The following is a 14,671-nucleotide window of genomic DNA, read 5'->3' as shown; positions in this document are numbered from 1 at the left end:
TCTGTTTTATCAAGCTCTGTGATTAGCATCCGGGATGGCCTCAGGAGAACCCTCATTCAGGGCCCAAAGCAGACAGCATGGGAGAGAGAAGCAGCACTGGGGAAGCTCCCCCACTGCAGAAAGCTCAGCCTGGAATTGGGAGTTGCCATAGAAACAGCAGAACCGGCCTATGTCCAAGGGTCAGAGAGATGACGAGAGGCGTCTGGCAGGAAGTAGCGAGGCTCCGGGCTTGGCAGGCCTGCCAGGCCTGCCCTGTGACTGTGAGCTCACAAGCCTGCCCTCACCTGACCTTTGTCATCTCTGAGCACCTCCTATGTCCCCAAGCTTGCCCCTTGGGTTCTCCAACCTGGGTGGAGTCTGAGTTGAGACAACTCTCCATCCAAGAGGCCCCTTCCTACTGCCCTCCCTGCCCAGGTCTGTCCTTGGGAACCACCTGGGCCAGGAAGTTCTCTGGCCACTAGCCGGAACCTCAGGGACTGCAGAGTTAGGGCTCCCTCTGTCGACAGGAAGAGTGGTGTTGTCAAGGTCATTCCTTTCTGTGATAAACCCTGGAATATATTTGCTCATATATGTGTGTGTGTGTGTGTGTGTGTGTGTGTATCTCAGGAAGGCACAGTGTGTGTGTGTGTGTGTGTGTGTGTGTGTGGCTCAGGAAGGCACAGTCAGCCCAGAAGAGGCTTCTTGCCTCCATGCTCTATGCACACATCATCTCTGGCCTCATCCCCAGAAAGCCTTGTTCTGTCTACTGTCATCCTCCTCCTGGAAAGGTCTCCCCACCCCACTACAGGCCCACTGGAAAGTCCTTCCCCATGGCTCACCCAACTCCCCATCAGAAGTATCAGAGGCAAAGACTTCTCCCCAACAGCTGGTGACAGGCACAAGAGGCACAGCCCAAGCAGAGAACAGAGACTAGCCCAAAGAGTGGAACAGAGAGAGTGTACCTCCAAAATACAGGATTCCAAGGATGGGGGGGCAATGGACCTGCCCCTCACAGTAGGAGAGCCCAGGCCCAAACACCTAGATTTTGGCTCCACTTCCTTGCAAGGTCATGGTGGCTGGTGTCCTGCCAGGACGCTCTCCTGCCCCCTTCCCCAAGGTCTGCACTAGGCTTCTCTGTGCTCCCTGCTTCCTCCTGGTCTCACTCCAGCACCCCTGGCCCCGCCTTACCACCAACCTTCAGGGAGCAATGGGCACCAGGGACCCCCACCCCACCCCCTGGGCTGTATTGTCTAAATATTAACTTCCGGGAGGTTGTTGCAGCACCAGAGAAGAGAAAGTGGCAGAGAGCTGACCAGAGGAATTAAGAGGACAGGGTCTAGTTTAGAAGCCATGTGCCTCCCCACAGTACTTGACTGTTCCCAGACCCCACATTTCTAAACACTGCCACTAGCTCAACCTATGCTTGCATGTGCCTGCCTCTAAACCCCTCATGCTTTGCCACCACAGCAAAAAAGACCAAAAGCTCCATCAGTGACCTATGCTTGCATGTGCCTGCCTCTAAACCCCTCATGCTTTGCCACCACAGCAAAAAAGACCAAAAGCTCCATCAGTGACCTCTGTCTGGTCACTTCTCTTCGCAAACTTTCAGCTTTAACCCACTCACCCTCCCCTGGCCACCTTTCTGCTAAAAATCTTTCTCTTCATGTGGTTTTCACACTCAGAAATTGCTGAAATCCAGCTTATTAAGGATGAGGTATATTCCAGCCCTTTCCAAATGTTACTATAAAATCTACCATGTCAGACTAGGGAGGAAGAAGGATCGCCCTCAAGGCATTGAAGAAGCATCTAGACTGTTTTGTTTATGAGCCACAACTGTGGTTGTCTTAACCTATCTGAGTCTGAGCTCACCATTCCAGACACAGGAACCGTCTTGTCTCCCCAGTGAGCTCTCTGGAGAGGTTCATGGGCACTCCTGCAGAGCTCTGTCATGGGCAGGGCTTATTGTCAACAGTTCTTATTCACCTCATTGTATTTTTTAGGAATGTGTGTGTGTGTGTGTGTGTGTGTGTGTGTGTGTGTGTGTGAGAGAGAGAGAGAGAGAGAGAGAGAGAGAGAGAGAGAGAGAGAGAGAGAAAGAGAGAGAGAGAGAGAGAGAGAGAGAGAGAAAGGAAGGAAGGAAGGAAGGAAGGAAGGAAGGAAGGAAGGAAGGAAGGAAGGAAGGAAGGAAGGAAGGAAGGAAGGAAGGAAGGAAAAAATAGAATGTGGGGGAGTTGTCAGGGTGGGGAGAGAAACAGTGAAAGAGGGAAAGAGTGAAAGAAGATAGTACAGATTCCCCCCAAATGTGACTAAAATAGCACCTTTTGGGGGTGCTCCAGGCTCATCGGTGCTCAGGGCTTACTCTTGACTCTGCTTTGAGGAATTACTCTTGGTGGGTTCAGCGGACCATATGGAGTGCAAAGCTCTGTGCAAGGAAAAGGCCCTACCCACTGCACTATTTGCTCTGGCTCAGCATTTGCCTTTTATAGATTTAGTTCCCCAATTAAGTTTCAGGTAAGCTGGTTAGAGATTGATGGAGGAGTTTCAAGGGTGCTTTCAAGTTTCAAAGGTGCTTGATGGGGGAGGACAGAAATATCTTAACCCCATTTTTGTCACTAATGGGCTAGCACAGTGCTGCATGAGAGCAAGAGTGATTCTTTGGAGGGATGGTTAGGCCCAGTTCCCTACCCTGCCCAAGTCCACCTGAGGCTGAGGGTGGAGACAATCTTGGCTCTGGCTTAGGGTGCTGGCCAGTGCCTCTGCACAGAGTTCTACAGTGAGTGCTCTGATGCATGTGAGGCCATGAGAGGGGGACACACACAGATCAGTGCAGTGTGGGTGAAGTGTTCTATGTGTCACCAGCAAGGGAGCATAGGTGGTCTCCCACCAGCAGTGGAGAAGGCCCCACCACAATGAAGAAATTGGTATTAGAGTAGAGGGAACAGAGCCACTGAAGACTGGTGACACCCTTTTCATTTTTTTTTTTTAATAATAGCAGATTTTATTTGGAGCTACTCAGGAAGAGGATGGAGAGAATAAGGAAGAGACAAAGTAATGGATAACTGGATAGCATGCTCAAGAAAGAGTGTGGGGGCCGGAGAGATAGCATGGAGGTAGTGCGTTTGCCTTGCATGCAGAAGGACAGTGGTTCAAATCCCAGCATCCCATATGGTCCCTCGAGCCTGCCAGGAGCGATTTCTGAGTGTAGAGCCAGGAGGAACCCCTAAGCGCTGCTGGATATGACCCAAAAACAAAAAATAAATAAATAAATAAAAGAGAGAGAGTGTGGACTTCACCAAAGGTAGAGAGAACCCTGGTACACAACCCAGCATGAAAGTAACACAGTCCTCATGTGAAGAGGGGAGATCAGGTCACATTTGTTCGGGCACCATGTACCCATAATACCCTATTCTAGAGAGGTAGTAGAATCTATGCAGTGGCTGGCACACGTGCTGGGTGCCAAGGCTGTGGTCCTGCCCTTGCTCTGGAAGGAGCTGTAGGGACAGAGCTAGGCAGAGCCCTAGGGGGAGGTGCTGCTGGGCCCAGGCACAGCCTTGCTAGAGGCAGGTAAATGTGTGGGGCCTGGGCAAGAGAGGCCAGAGGGCAGACACCATTCAGGGCAGCTTCTCAATTTGGGAAGAAAGCAGACCTATGCATGATATTTGTGACGCTGAGATCCCATAGAGAGATAGAAGGAAGGACAAGGAGAGAAAGAATGGCAGGAAGTTCAGGGAACTTTTTTGTGAAGAGGCCAGCAAAAAAGAAGAAAAAAAGGCAATTTGTGATAGGTGAGGGGTGAAAGCACAGGGCTGAGAGGCTAAGCACCCACAAGGTGCCTGGGAGAGAGTTCTAGGGACAGGACTGTGCAGAGAGGACTCGAAAGTGAATGGCTGTTCTGCTGTCCACCTGCACATCCCTCAGCCTCAGCCCAGGACAAGACAGGATGGGACAGAGGAGATCAATACATCAGCTATTCTTAGCCAGAGTTCGAAGTGCTCCCCACCAGAAATAGGGTGTGACTCATGCCTTATCCACTGACCCATCCTCCCTCAAAAGTCATCAGTTTGCTCTAACCCCCCCCCCATTCCTCATTGGTTTAGAATCACCCGGGGCACCTGGCATACTGTGGGGGGGGTGGTTAGGTTCAGTCTTAGTCTGATAATGTCTGTTAGCTTCTTCCTTCTGGCATCTTTGAAATAATGCTGAGATCTGCGGGAATGAGTTAAATGGACTTCCCCTAAGTAGGAAGCATCAAGCATCATAGGTATCTAGCTTGGGCTTGGACAGTCACTGAGAAGCTGGCATTTCAGCGGAAAAGCCAAGGCCAAGCCAGGCGCGGCCTGGAGTGAAGGCTGGGGCCAGCACCGGCCTCCTTCTCGTCCTTCCCTGTTCCCTGTCCTTGTCTGCCAGGTCTCACCTCAGAAAACAAGAAAGGGAACAGAGAGGGCTTTCTGGAGCTAGCCCCCAGAGGCCGGCAGAGCTGGGGAGGTCAGAGGGAGGGGGAGGGAGGGGCCAGAGAAAGGCCGAGAAGAAAGCCAGCGAGACAAAGGCCTGCGCACCTTTGAAGCTGCCTCACACCCGGCCAGGGAGGTGGGGGTGGCCCCGAGACCCGCTGGGGGTGCAGAGGCAGTCTAGAGTTTTAAAGAATGTCTCAAATTCCTGCGGAAATCAGAGGAATTGTAAGAGCTTCCTCTTCCCAGTACACCTCCTTCCCCGTCCCTCCCCTAGGTCCCCCAAAGTCCTGTTCCCCACACCTGGGGGCCGGCCCTTTGTCCTCAGGTAATTGCTGGGCGGGGCCTCGGCGTTTAAAATCCCATTGAACTCTCCAGCTAGCAGCAGGGACCGCGGACCACCCTTCCCACACTCCCACCGGAGCAAGACCCCCCGCCGGCCAGCCCCGGCCTCCGCCGGGATTAAGGCCCTTTGTGCCGGGGGGCGGGGAGGGGAAAGGAAAGCAACTGGTGAAAAGCAATTATGACCAGCGGGAGGGGAACGGGGGGCTGTCTTGGAGGTGGGGGACCTCCCTCTTGGCGGCTGCCGCGCTCGCTTCCCGGGACCTCCAGCCTGCATCGCCGGGTGTGCGCGCCTCGCCCCGAGCCCACTGTGCCCGGCTGCCCAAGCCCGGAGAATGGGGAACAGGCGCCGTCACCCCTCTTCTCTTCCCCCACTAGGCACACACACTTTTTCAGAGAGGAAACAGGCCAGGAGGGCGCCCCGCCATAGGAAGGGCACCCCTCAATCCTCAAGCTGGGAAGTGCAAGGCAGGGAAGAGAGGGATCCCCTGCGCACACTGGAGGCGCCCGCGAAGCCCACCGGGGACGGGGCTTGGGGTGGGGAGGCCCCTCCTCCGGGCGCCTCTCATTGGGCCCAGCGGTCCGAGGCCTCGCACGCGTCCCGCCGGGTCGGTCAGTCCTCCGGCCCCCCGGGCCCTCCTCACCAGAAAAGAGGCGTCGGCGGGCCCCGGCCTCGCTCCTGCCGCCCGCCGCGGCCGGCCCGGCCCGGCCCGGCCCAGGGTCCCGCGCGCACGCCCGTCCCCAGCCGCTCGGGCGCGGCGCGGGCCCCACAGGTAGCTCCGGGCGTCGCGCGAACCTGGAAACCGGAGCCCGCGGAGGGACGGAGGGAGGGACGGAGGGAAGGAGGGGCGCCGGCCTCGGGCGGGCGGCGGTGCCAGTCGAGCTGCCCGCTGCAGCCCCGCGTCGCCGCCCGCACCTGCAGGGCCCCCGCCCAGGCCCAGCGCCTCGCATGGCTCTCGCAGAAACCGGCCGACTTCGGCTGGGGCCCTCCGCCCGCTTCAGATGACCCATTTGTAGGAAAATGGTTTTATTCTGGGGTTGGGACTGAGGGGTAGAGGTGGAGGCCCCGGGAGTGAATTGTGAAGAATGACCAGCCCTCTTTCCCCCCCAAAGAAAGCTCTCTGCCTGCAGTCTGCCTGGAAAGATGTGGAGATTGGGAGCAGGCAGGTGGAGAGACTCCCGGGTCACCCCCCCCCCCGACAGTGCCTGCAGGGTGGACTGTGCAATGCGCTGACCTGTCCACTTATTTCAGAGGGCCTGAGTCCAAGTGGACTACAGTTTCCTTCTTGGGGTTCTGTCTACACCTCAGGGGCCCTATTCCAGCAAGGGGTCCCTGGGGCATCCTGAAGAGTCTGCCCTGTCCCGTCCCAGCGTGGGGGCTCTGACCCTTGCGGAGGGGTGGGGAGGGGGCTCTGGGTCCTCAGGTTCCACTCCCACCCTCCACCCGTCCCAGATTTTGGATTAGGAGGGGAAAGGGTCTGGGAGAGCTGGTGAAGACCCCATTTCCCGACTACGTCTGGGGCTGTGGCCTCCGAGTGCGCTTGGTCCGGCGGGTGGGGGCTGAGCCCACAAACTCGAACTGCTTTTGCCTGTCGGCGTGATTGGGGAAGGGCAGCTGGCCCTGGTACAGGCGCTTGATGAAGTGGGCCTCTCGCTGGTTCTGGCGGCTGCGGGAGGCCTGGCGGGGCCGGCCCTGCCGTGTGAAGGCCATGAACCAGCCTTCGTGCCGAGCATTCTGGAAGGCTGTGTAGTTGTTTTCCAACACGATCTCTGTGAACACGCAGTCTTTGCTCTTCCCGCTGGGCTGCGGGACAGGAAGGAGAGGAGGGGAGTTTGTTCTGCCCATCAGGTGCCTCTGGGGCCTCATTGATAGGACCGAGAAGGGAGCCACTGGGCTTGGGAGCCAGCATCTTTATTGGAGAGGGAAACGGGAGGAAAATGCAGATCCAAACTTAAGTACCTGAGTATCATTTGCAAATTGGGTGCCTTGGACACAGTGTTTGACCACTCTGAGTCTCAGTTTCACCAGATGGCTCATAAGGATAAAGGCTATAGATCAGAGCACTGGGCTTGAACACCTTGGGGATCTGGGTGAAGAGAAGGTGGCAGCTGTCTGGGCAAACTTTTATGGAAATCACTGTCAGCAGCTAGTGCATTAACTCCATAGAGAACCGGGACTAATTTTATAAATAAGAAGCTCAGTGCTTGACCAACGTAAGGGTTTGGTGATAAACACCAGATAATGAAACTAGGATTGCCCATGACAAAGGAAACGGAATTCTTGGTCTACAACTGTGCTAGACACACTCTGCGGAGTGGTGGCACTGTGGGGAGCACTGCTCCCATGATCACTGCTCACCCTAGTGGGTGAGTTGTGTTCCTCTGCTGCTTAGACTCACTGAACTGCTTTGGCACATCTGACCTTACAGGAAATCTAACCTTACATGAACATCTCACTCTCCCCTGGTCAGAACTTAAGCCTTAACACGAGGCCTGTAAGATCACATACAGGTTCTAAAACACTCACTGGTTGATGTTGGGGGGAAAGTCCATAAATCAGAACCCAGGATCCTCTGGATGTCCAATGCCCTGGAGAGTCTCAGTACAGTGGGGGTGAAGGACTGAATAGTGGGCTGAAAGGTGAAGTTTCTAGGGCTGTGTGGGGTGCAGGAGGCAAGTGAGGTGCAGCCAGGGCCTGTATAAGGCCCCACCCCAGCAAGACTGCCCTGCTTGTGACCTCACCTTGCCGATGAGCTTGCCTCTCTTGTTCATGCAGATGTATTTCTCACTCTCGGCCCCCTTGATGCGCACCCGGCTTCCAAATGTGTCCGTCTCCACTATGAGCTTGGCTGTGATGGGGTGGAAGTGGGGAGAGAGACCTCTGTCCATCGGGGCTGCCAGCCCATGGGTTTGTCAGGGGTTCCCCCAACCAGTGGGGCCTCAGAACTTGGGTGGGAGGCAGAGGAGGTCTTTGGGGCCCTACCCAAGAGGCTTTTCCTTGCTGTCCCTTTGGGATGCCCGGATGCGGATGGTGGTGGCTTGGGAGAGGGAGTGCCGGGTCTCACCAAACTTGTTGCCATCCTCAGCGGTGGCGGAGATGCGGCGCCCGGTGACCTGCACGTGCTTGCCGCTGGTCCGGCTGTAGAGCTGGTACTCGCGAACCTGCCGCCTGCTCAGCTGGTCAGTCATGGCGCCCTGGTCCCTCACGTACTGGTTAAAATTAGGAGACGGGTGATTCTCCCCCTTTGCGGTTACCAAGGGAAAAATAGTGTCAATTTGCTTTGGGTGACACCATCTCTGGTCCATGCAGGGGAGGGGTACAGAGATGCGAGTGATGCAGAGAGGCCACTGGTCCTGCCAAGTGCAGGGTGCTGGTTGTGACCTTCCTGGGACAGTGGGGGCCAGAGAGGGGCACAGAGGATGATGGCTGCCTGGGTTTGGGAGGGCACTTGGTGTGACACCACATGTAGACCTGAAATCATGAGTCTGGGATTAGGGGTCCTGCGGGTCATGGTACCCCAAGCCTATGGATAGCTAATTAGAGCCAGAGAGAACCCTCTCTTGCCTTTAGACTGAGCTTGCTCCCTGACAGTACGCAAGGGGCTTGGCTTTCCTTGCCAGGACAAGATCTCCCACACAGCCCGCTCCACAGTGGAAGGAGCCCATCCCAGCACCTGGGCATATGCTTATGAGAGGACCCAATGCTTGCATGGCACCCTGGAACACAGCATTGTGCTTATTCAGGTCTCCAGAAAGCAGTTTAGGGGGTTGTGATCTCTCTCTTTAGGTTCTCACAACCTAACGATGTTCCCTGGGAACATTTTTACCACCACACAAATCCTGGAACCTTGAGCTCAGTGCCCATCTTCTGGGCTCCTGCTCTCTGAACCATGGGCCCCCTTCCTGTGGCCCCTCCTATCTCCTCTAGGGGGCGCCCTCCTTTGCAGAGCCAAATTCCAAGTTGCCTGGCACTTCTCTGGCAAGCTCAGAGGGGTTCCTGGCTGTTTGCTGCCCTCTGCCCACTGGGGAGATGACTCCCCAACCCAACCTCGGTCTGCCCTGAGCCACAGCAGAACTTCAGGGGCCTTTGGTGCAGTGAGAGGTGGCTCAGAGTCTCCATCCCTGACCTTGCCTTCTGCCAAACCCTCTGCCATCCTTTATTCCAGGCCCAGTTGAAATCACAGTCCTGACTGCTATGTCTGGGTTGGCTCCCTGGTTTCCCTGCAGCGGTTGGGGACCTGGGAGGCAAGGAGCCTTTTCAGGGTGAACCCTTCCTAGGTCCTGCCCATTGCCAGCCTGAGCATCCCCTGCCACACTGCCTTATCTCAGCCAGTGTTCGAGGTCTGCAGTGCCCACCCACGTCCACCCTGAGAAAGTCTGAGGCCAGCCCTTGGAGTGGGGGCCAGTGTCTGTGCCAGGGAGTGGGGTCTGGCCTGTGCCCAGCCCTATGCCCCTGGCCCAGGCTCAGGCCTCCACCCCTCTTGGCGGGCAGCCTCCTTGTTGCTGTCTGTCTCAGGTCAGGAGCAGAGAGGCCCCCTGCAGCCCCCTCCTCTCCCTGTCCTCCTTCCAGCTCTGCACAAAAGCAGCCCACGCCCCCCCCACAGCCCACAGCCCACAAATCGCTCTCCCCGAGGGACCTGGCCTGTCCCTTTCATGTTCCCGCTGCAGCGGGACCTCCCATTCCCCCCGCTGCAGACAGCTGCTTGTCAGAGGGCCCCTCAAGCATGGCTCTGTCCGGCCTGCTGGCCCCCCTTGCAAGGGGGTGCGGGGGGCACTTCAAGGGGGAAAGGACAGCTTTGCCACCTTCTCTGAGTCCTGAATGGGGCCTCAGCCAGGCCATAAACACGGGCCAGCCACCATTGTGCGAACTCCCCTGCAGAACAGGTCGCCCCCCCCCCCTCCCGGGGCTGGGGGCGTTCTTCTTGCTTGCCCTGGATGTGTGAAGCAAAAGGCCTGGAACGGGGCTAGAGCAAAAGCGGAAGGAGGGGGGCAAGTTGTCTCTCTCCCACCCCCCCACTGCTTCAAAGGCAGCCCCTGCTCTCCCAGAGAAAAGGCATTTACCTTCAAAAAAAGTCCCCACTGGCTATGAAGAGCAGCGGGCCTCTGGCCTGGGAACGCCGAGGCTGCCCGAGCGGTTCTGGACCAGTGCATTTTAATAGCTGCACTTTCATGGAGACTCACAAAAAAGGACTGAGCCTTGCATGGGGGGCTGAGGCCAGGGGAGGTGGACTTGGGGTGAGGAAAAGCAAGCTAGAATCTTGTCCTTTCCGGCTTGACCTCACTGCCCTCTAGGTAAGGAGTCCCGTGTCGGCTGGGTACTGTGAGCCTGAACTCCAGGCCGGTTGTGCAAGCTCCCGCCCAGGGACACTAGGGTGCTGAGTGCACTTGGGAGCACTGGCCTCTCAGGTACTCAGAGGACCGGCCTCCACAGGGCTATCTCTTCTGCCCTCTGCCCGCTATCCCAGGCTCCAGCCCTCAAGCCTGCCAGTCCCATGCACTCTGTCTCCCCAATCCGGTCAGAAAAGATTAGGGAGAAGAGACCCCAGCAGATGCAGACAAGGTAACAGGGAGCACTAAGATACAAGCCCCAAATTGTCCCCAACTTTGCCAGTCTCCTGCTACTTCCTTCAAAGCTCATGCCCCAAACTGCAGAATCTCTAGTGCCCAGGAAGAAGCTGGAGAAGCCTCCATCCACCCCCAAAGGAGATACCTGCCCTTAGCTGTCAGGTGGGGAGAAGAGGGGAACCTACCTGTGTGTGACAGCAGAGGGTCAGGAGCTGCAAGCACCTGTTGGGGAGACAGGCAGACCCAGGTGAGAAGGCCCTGTCCCGCTGCTCAGGAGAGGGGTCCCAGGCGATGGGTCCCCAGGAACACTTACAGCGCGAGGCTGGGCAGCAGGCGGGCTCCCATCACTGCAGAGATTTCTTGGGGCCGTTGCCCCCCTGCCCCCCAAGCCAGGAGCAGATGTGGGCAGAGTCCCAGAAGCCAAGGTCTCTTCAAGTCCCAGGTTTTCAGGGGGAGAGGAGGAAAGGGGGCGGAGGAGGAGGAGAGCAGAGCTGGGAGGAGGAGGAGCGGGGGAGGAGGGCGGAATGGGGACTGAGGTGTGAGGTGTCCACCTTCCTGGCCACTGAGCCACGAAGGACATGCGCTGGAGTCTTGTGGAGAACCCTCTGTGTTACTCCCGACCCCCAGACCCCCACCCAAGGGGAGGGTCTGTCCCCCTCCCGGCCAGCCTCTCCTAGACTCAGGTTTGGCTTGTTTCCCCCCCCCCCCCATGCAGGTGCTCCCCTGGCCTGAGGCTGTTGGGTCTGACTCTTGGGGTGCAAATTCCTAGAAGCAGCCTTAAAAGGAGGAACCTTCATATTGGGGTCCTCCAGGCTCTGTCACCCTTTTCTCCTATTCTCACATCTCGCTTGCTGGAAGGAGCAACTCTGTCTTGAGCAGCAGCAAAGAGTGGGTGCAACTAGAGGGGCCAGGTGGGTGACCAGATACAGTCTGGGCAGCTGCTCCAATGGTCACAGAAGAGCTGATCAATGGTGCTCTTCCCCAGAATTGGGGCTGCTGTCCATTATTGGGGGCCATTGAGAAAACTGCTCTTAGGAGTGAACAAAAGGTAGAATAAACTCACCCCATGCCCCTCAGAGTGTCTCTGAGCTGGGCGTCCTGTGTGTCCTTGCAGTTGCTTGGCCTGAAACTCTTCTGCACTGTGCCAGTTATTCCCCTGTTTTGCAGATGAGAGAACTGAGGCACGTGGGCCCAGAGTTTCTCTGAATGAGGAAGCTAGTGGGTAGTGAGGGCAGTTTCCCCAAGTCTAAACTCCTCGGTCTCATGGGACCCCAATAGCAGACATCTCAGATGCTGAGATGGATGCCCTCCCACCTCTGGGAGCCCCAGAGCAGGAAGGGAGGGAAACTGTGGGTCTGTTTACCAGCAGGGGGAGGAGCTCTCACCTCTGGCCTCCTCCTTGCCTTCCTGAGCTATATCAATCCACAAAGTTGTCTGCCACCTCCTCACCTGTAGCACTCACCTCATAGTGGGCCCTGTCCAGCTCCACCCTCTCGAGGGCTGCCCTGCAGGGCTACCGGGTTGCTCTTTGCATGGGGCAGGGTTGTCTGCCTACCCCCACCTCCCCCTTCCCATTCCCCCCCATTTAGGTATCAGACTGGAAGGGACCAGCTGAGGACCACCTCAGTTGGTGTCACAGCAGGCATTGCAGGCCTCAAAGCTTTTCAGTGGCAGGGACAGGATGGGGGTGACCAGGTGTCATGTCCAGGAGCTCCCCACACCTCACACTGCTGCTCAGCCTGAGGCTTACTCATCCTTCTCACTTGTTGCATTTGTTCAAGTTCTGGGAGTGATGGTTAAGCAAAGACCCTGGGCGGAGGGGATGAGGGCAGTGCCCCAGGTGGGGCTCCAGGCCACTGAACATGAATGCTGGTGTGGGATCAGTGGTGAGGACGGGTAGGGGGGGCGCTGTCACTGGCAACTCCCCAGACTAGGTTTCCATGGTAACAGATGCCAGAAGCAAACTTGGCCTTGGGGTTCGGCCAGGGTGTTTGTGCCAGGGGATGGCTATGCTGGCTAGTCCCAGCCTCCAGGTCTTTGTTTGCTCCTTGCCCTTCCCCTTCTGCACCCTGTCTCCCAGGAAGGTCAGGCCTGCACCCACAGTGGGGGAAGCTGGTCAGGCCTAGACTTGTTTTGTTCAATACTTTTTTTTTAATGGCTACACCTGATGGTGCTCAGGGATGACTGACTCTGTGCTCAGAGATCCCTCCTGGGGTGTTGAGAATAGAACCTGGGTTGGCACAAGACCAGTGCCCTCTCCACTGCATCAATGCTATGGTCCCAGTGCTGGACCTGCTTTTATCTCTTATCTTCTGGACTTGGTCCTTATAGTTGTGTGTGGCAAATCCCTTCACCTTTCTGGTCTCTGGTTCCTAATTTATACAAAGGAGATGGTCACTTCCAGTGCCATCACCATGGGAAATGCAGCCAGAAATGCTGCAGAGGGAAGAACACATCCTCAACAGTCCTGACCACCATCAGAACTAGGGGAAACGATTTTATATAATTTGGCCTCAGTTTACCTAAATTTTCCTTAAACTCCACTGACAAGAGGAAGCAGGAGGAGAGCATTCATTAACACTCATTTGAGTCAAGAGGAGATAATGGGGCTGGAGAGATAGCATGGAGGTAAGGCATTTGCCTTTCATGCAAGAGGTCATGGGTTCGAATCACGGCATCCCATATGGTCCCCCGTGCCTGCCAGGAGCAATATCTGAGCCTGGAGCCAGGAATAACCCCTGAGCACTGCCGGGTGTGACCCAAAAACCACACACACACACACACACACACACACACACACAAAAGAGGAGATAAATAAGTGCTAAATAGCCTGGACATCCTCACCTCAGTGCCAAGTTCAACACTCCCTAACTGGGGTGTCTGACACCTGCTCTTCCTCATAGCCCAGCTACTGTAGGCAGGTGCCACCTGCAACTCTGCCTCTTGTCACACCTGCTTTCATTTGACCACCCTTTTCCTGTGGAAAAGCAGACTGGCAAGGAGCCAGGGAGGTGCACCCTGGTCAGGCAGACAGACTTCATCTTTGCTATTGGACTTGATACCTGTAGGGCCCTGGAGAAGTGGCCTGGAGTCAGTGGTGAGCTTGGCAGCAACACAACTCAGGTCCTTGGAGGTGAAGTCTAAGGCTCAGCTCAGGGATGCCATAGGATGACCTATGACACTCTTACTGCCACACAGAAGCTGGGAAAGGGCAGTAACCAATGTCACCTGGCATGAAGACGTGAAGATGGTTCCTATGCCGGATGTGAATTGTGCAACTTCATTTTTTGTTTTTTGTTTTTTGGGCCACACCCGGCGGTGCTCAGGGGTTACTCCTGGCTGTCTGCTCACAAATAGCTCCTGGCAGGCACGGGGGACCACATGGGACACCGGAATTCGAACCAACCACCTTTGGTCCTGGATCCGCTGCTTGCAAGGCAAACACCACTATGCTATCTCTCCAGGCCCGCAACTTCATTTTTCAACCTCATTCTCCACTGCTGTGGGACCAAGAATTCCACCTAAACCAGGTATGATTGTAGGGCAGGCACCCACAGTGCCACTGCTCATGACATGACCAGTTTTCTTTTTGCCCAGACCTCTAAGCTTGTTCATGTCTCAAAAAAAAAAAAAAAAAAAAAGCAAACTTTTTTGCTTTCAGGACTCAGCTGGCAGTGCCGGGTCTCAGGAATCACTGGCAGCAGTGCTCAGGGGACCATGCTGAACCAGTAGCAAACCTGGGGTTCCTGCACCCCTGACCTCTTTGCACTGTGTCCCTGCCAGCTCCTTCCTGTGTCATCAATAGCCTCCTGAAAGGCTCCTCAAGCTCCACCCACAACCCTGTCCTCGGTGGGTGCTCTGAAAACAACCTTGTTTGTTGACACCCAGTTACTGGTGGTGTGAGATGCTAGGAAGCTCACATGGACACCTGATGGGTCACTCTCATCAATTAAGGCAGCAGTAGGAATGTCAGGGAGTGACAGTACAGTGGACTTTTGCCTTGCATGTGGCCAACTTGGGTCAATGCCTGGCACCACAAAGTCCCTGAGCACCACTGGAAGTGATCCCTGAGTGCAGAGCAAGGGGTAAGCTCTGAAAACAGCCTGGTGTGGCAGAAACAAAACAAAACTAAGCAAAGCAACAATATGTGCAGCCTGGGTTCCAGTCAGCCCTATCTTCTGCTGCCTCCTTCAGTGCTGAGTGCTCAAGCCTGTGCTGCCACCCACACAGGTGCTCTGACGCCTTCAGCGCTGGCACCCAAGCTTGTGGTCCCGGGGAAAACAGCTCCCATGAGTCCATTTTAGGCCTAGCCTTGGGAAAGGCAAAGAGAAGCGTCG

General features: G+C 56.0%; 2 protein-coding genes across 3 annotated transcripts in view; both read right to left on the bottom strand.

Annotated features, from left to right (window-relative positions):
• DMTN (dematin actin binding protein) overlaps window positions 1-5,482 on the bottom strand; it is a 31,378-nt gene extending 25,896 nt beyond the window's left edge. The window contains exon 1 of the mRNA XM_049769465.1: window positions 5,414-5,482. The gene's annotated coding sequence lies outside the window, so the exon portion shown is untranslated. The remainder of the gene's footprint in view (window positions 1-5,413) is intronic.
• Window positions 5,483-6,279: 797 nt separating this feature from the next.
• FGF17 (fibroblast growth factor 17) lies at window positions 6,280-10,679 on the bottom strand. 2 transcript variants are annotated; one of them, XM_049769488.1, is made up of 5 exons: window positions 10,648-10,679; window positions 10,520-10,556; window positions 7,835-8,012; window positions 7,512-7,618; window positions 6,280-6,573 (listed from the first exon to the last, which is right to left on the bottom strand). In XM_049769488.1, the coding sequence occupies exons 1-5, from the start codon at window positions 10,677-10,679 to the stop codon at window positions 6,280-6,282; spliced, it is 648 nt and encodes a 215-aa protein (XP_049625445.1). The 2 variants fall into 2 exon arrangements, with proteins under 2 accessions (XP_049625445.1, XP_049625446.1); XM_049769489.1 differs by having other exon boundaries at window positions 7,835-7,979.
• Window positions 10,680-14,671: the final 3,992 nt, after the last annotated feature.

This window comes from Suncus etruscus, chromosome 3, assembly GCF_024139225.1.
Source record: "Suncus etruscus isolate mSunEtr1 chromosome 3, mSunEtr1.pri.cur, whole genome shotgun sequence".
NCBI classification, from domain to species: Eukaryota; Metazoa; Chordata; class Mammalia; order Eulipotyphla; family Soricidae; genus Suncus; species Suncus etruscus.
Note: the sequence above shows the minus strand (reverse complement) of the source record. Positions and strands in the feature narration are given on the sequence as shown.

Bases quoted from the DNA above. Each gene is read 5' to 3' on its own strand.
- FGF17 (XM_049769488.1), bottom strand. From the start codon at position 10,679: ATGGGAGCCCGCCTGCTGCCCAGCCTCGCGCT. The intron at 10,557-10,647 runs GTAAGTGTTCCT...TCTCCCCAACAG, and splicing joins CTGCTGCCCAGCCTCGCGCT to GTGCTTGCAGCTCCTGACCC. The intron at 8,013-10,519 runs GTAGGTTCCCCT...GTAACCGCAAAG, and splicing joins CCCTCTGCTGTCACACACAG to GGGGAGAATCACCCGTCTCC.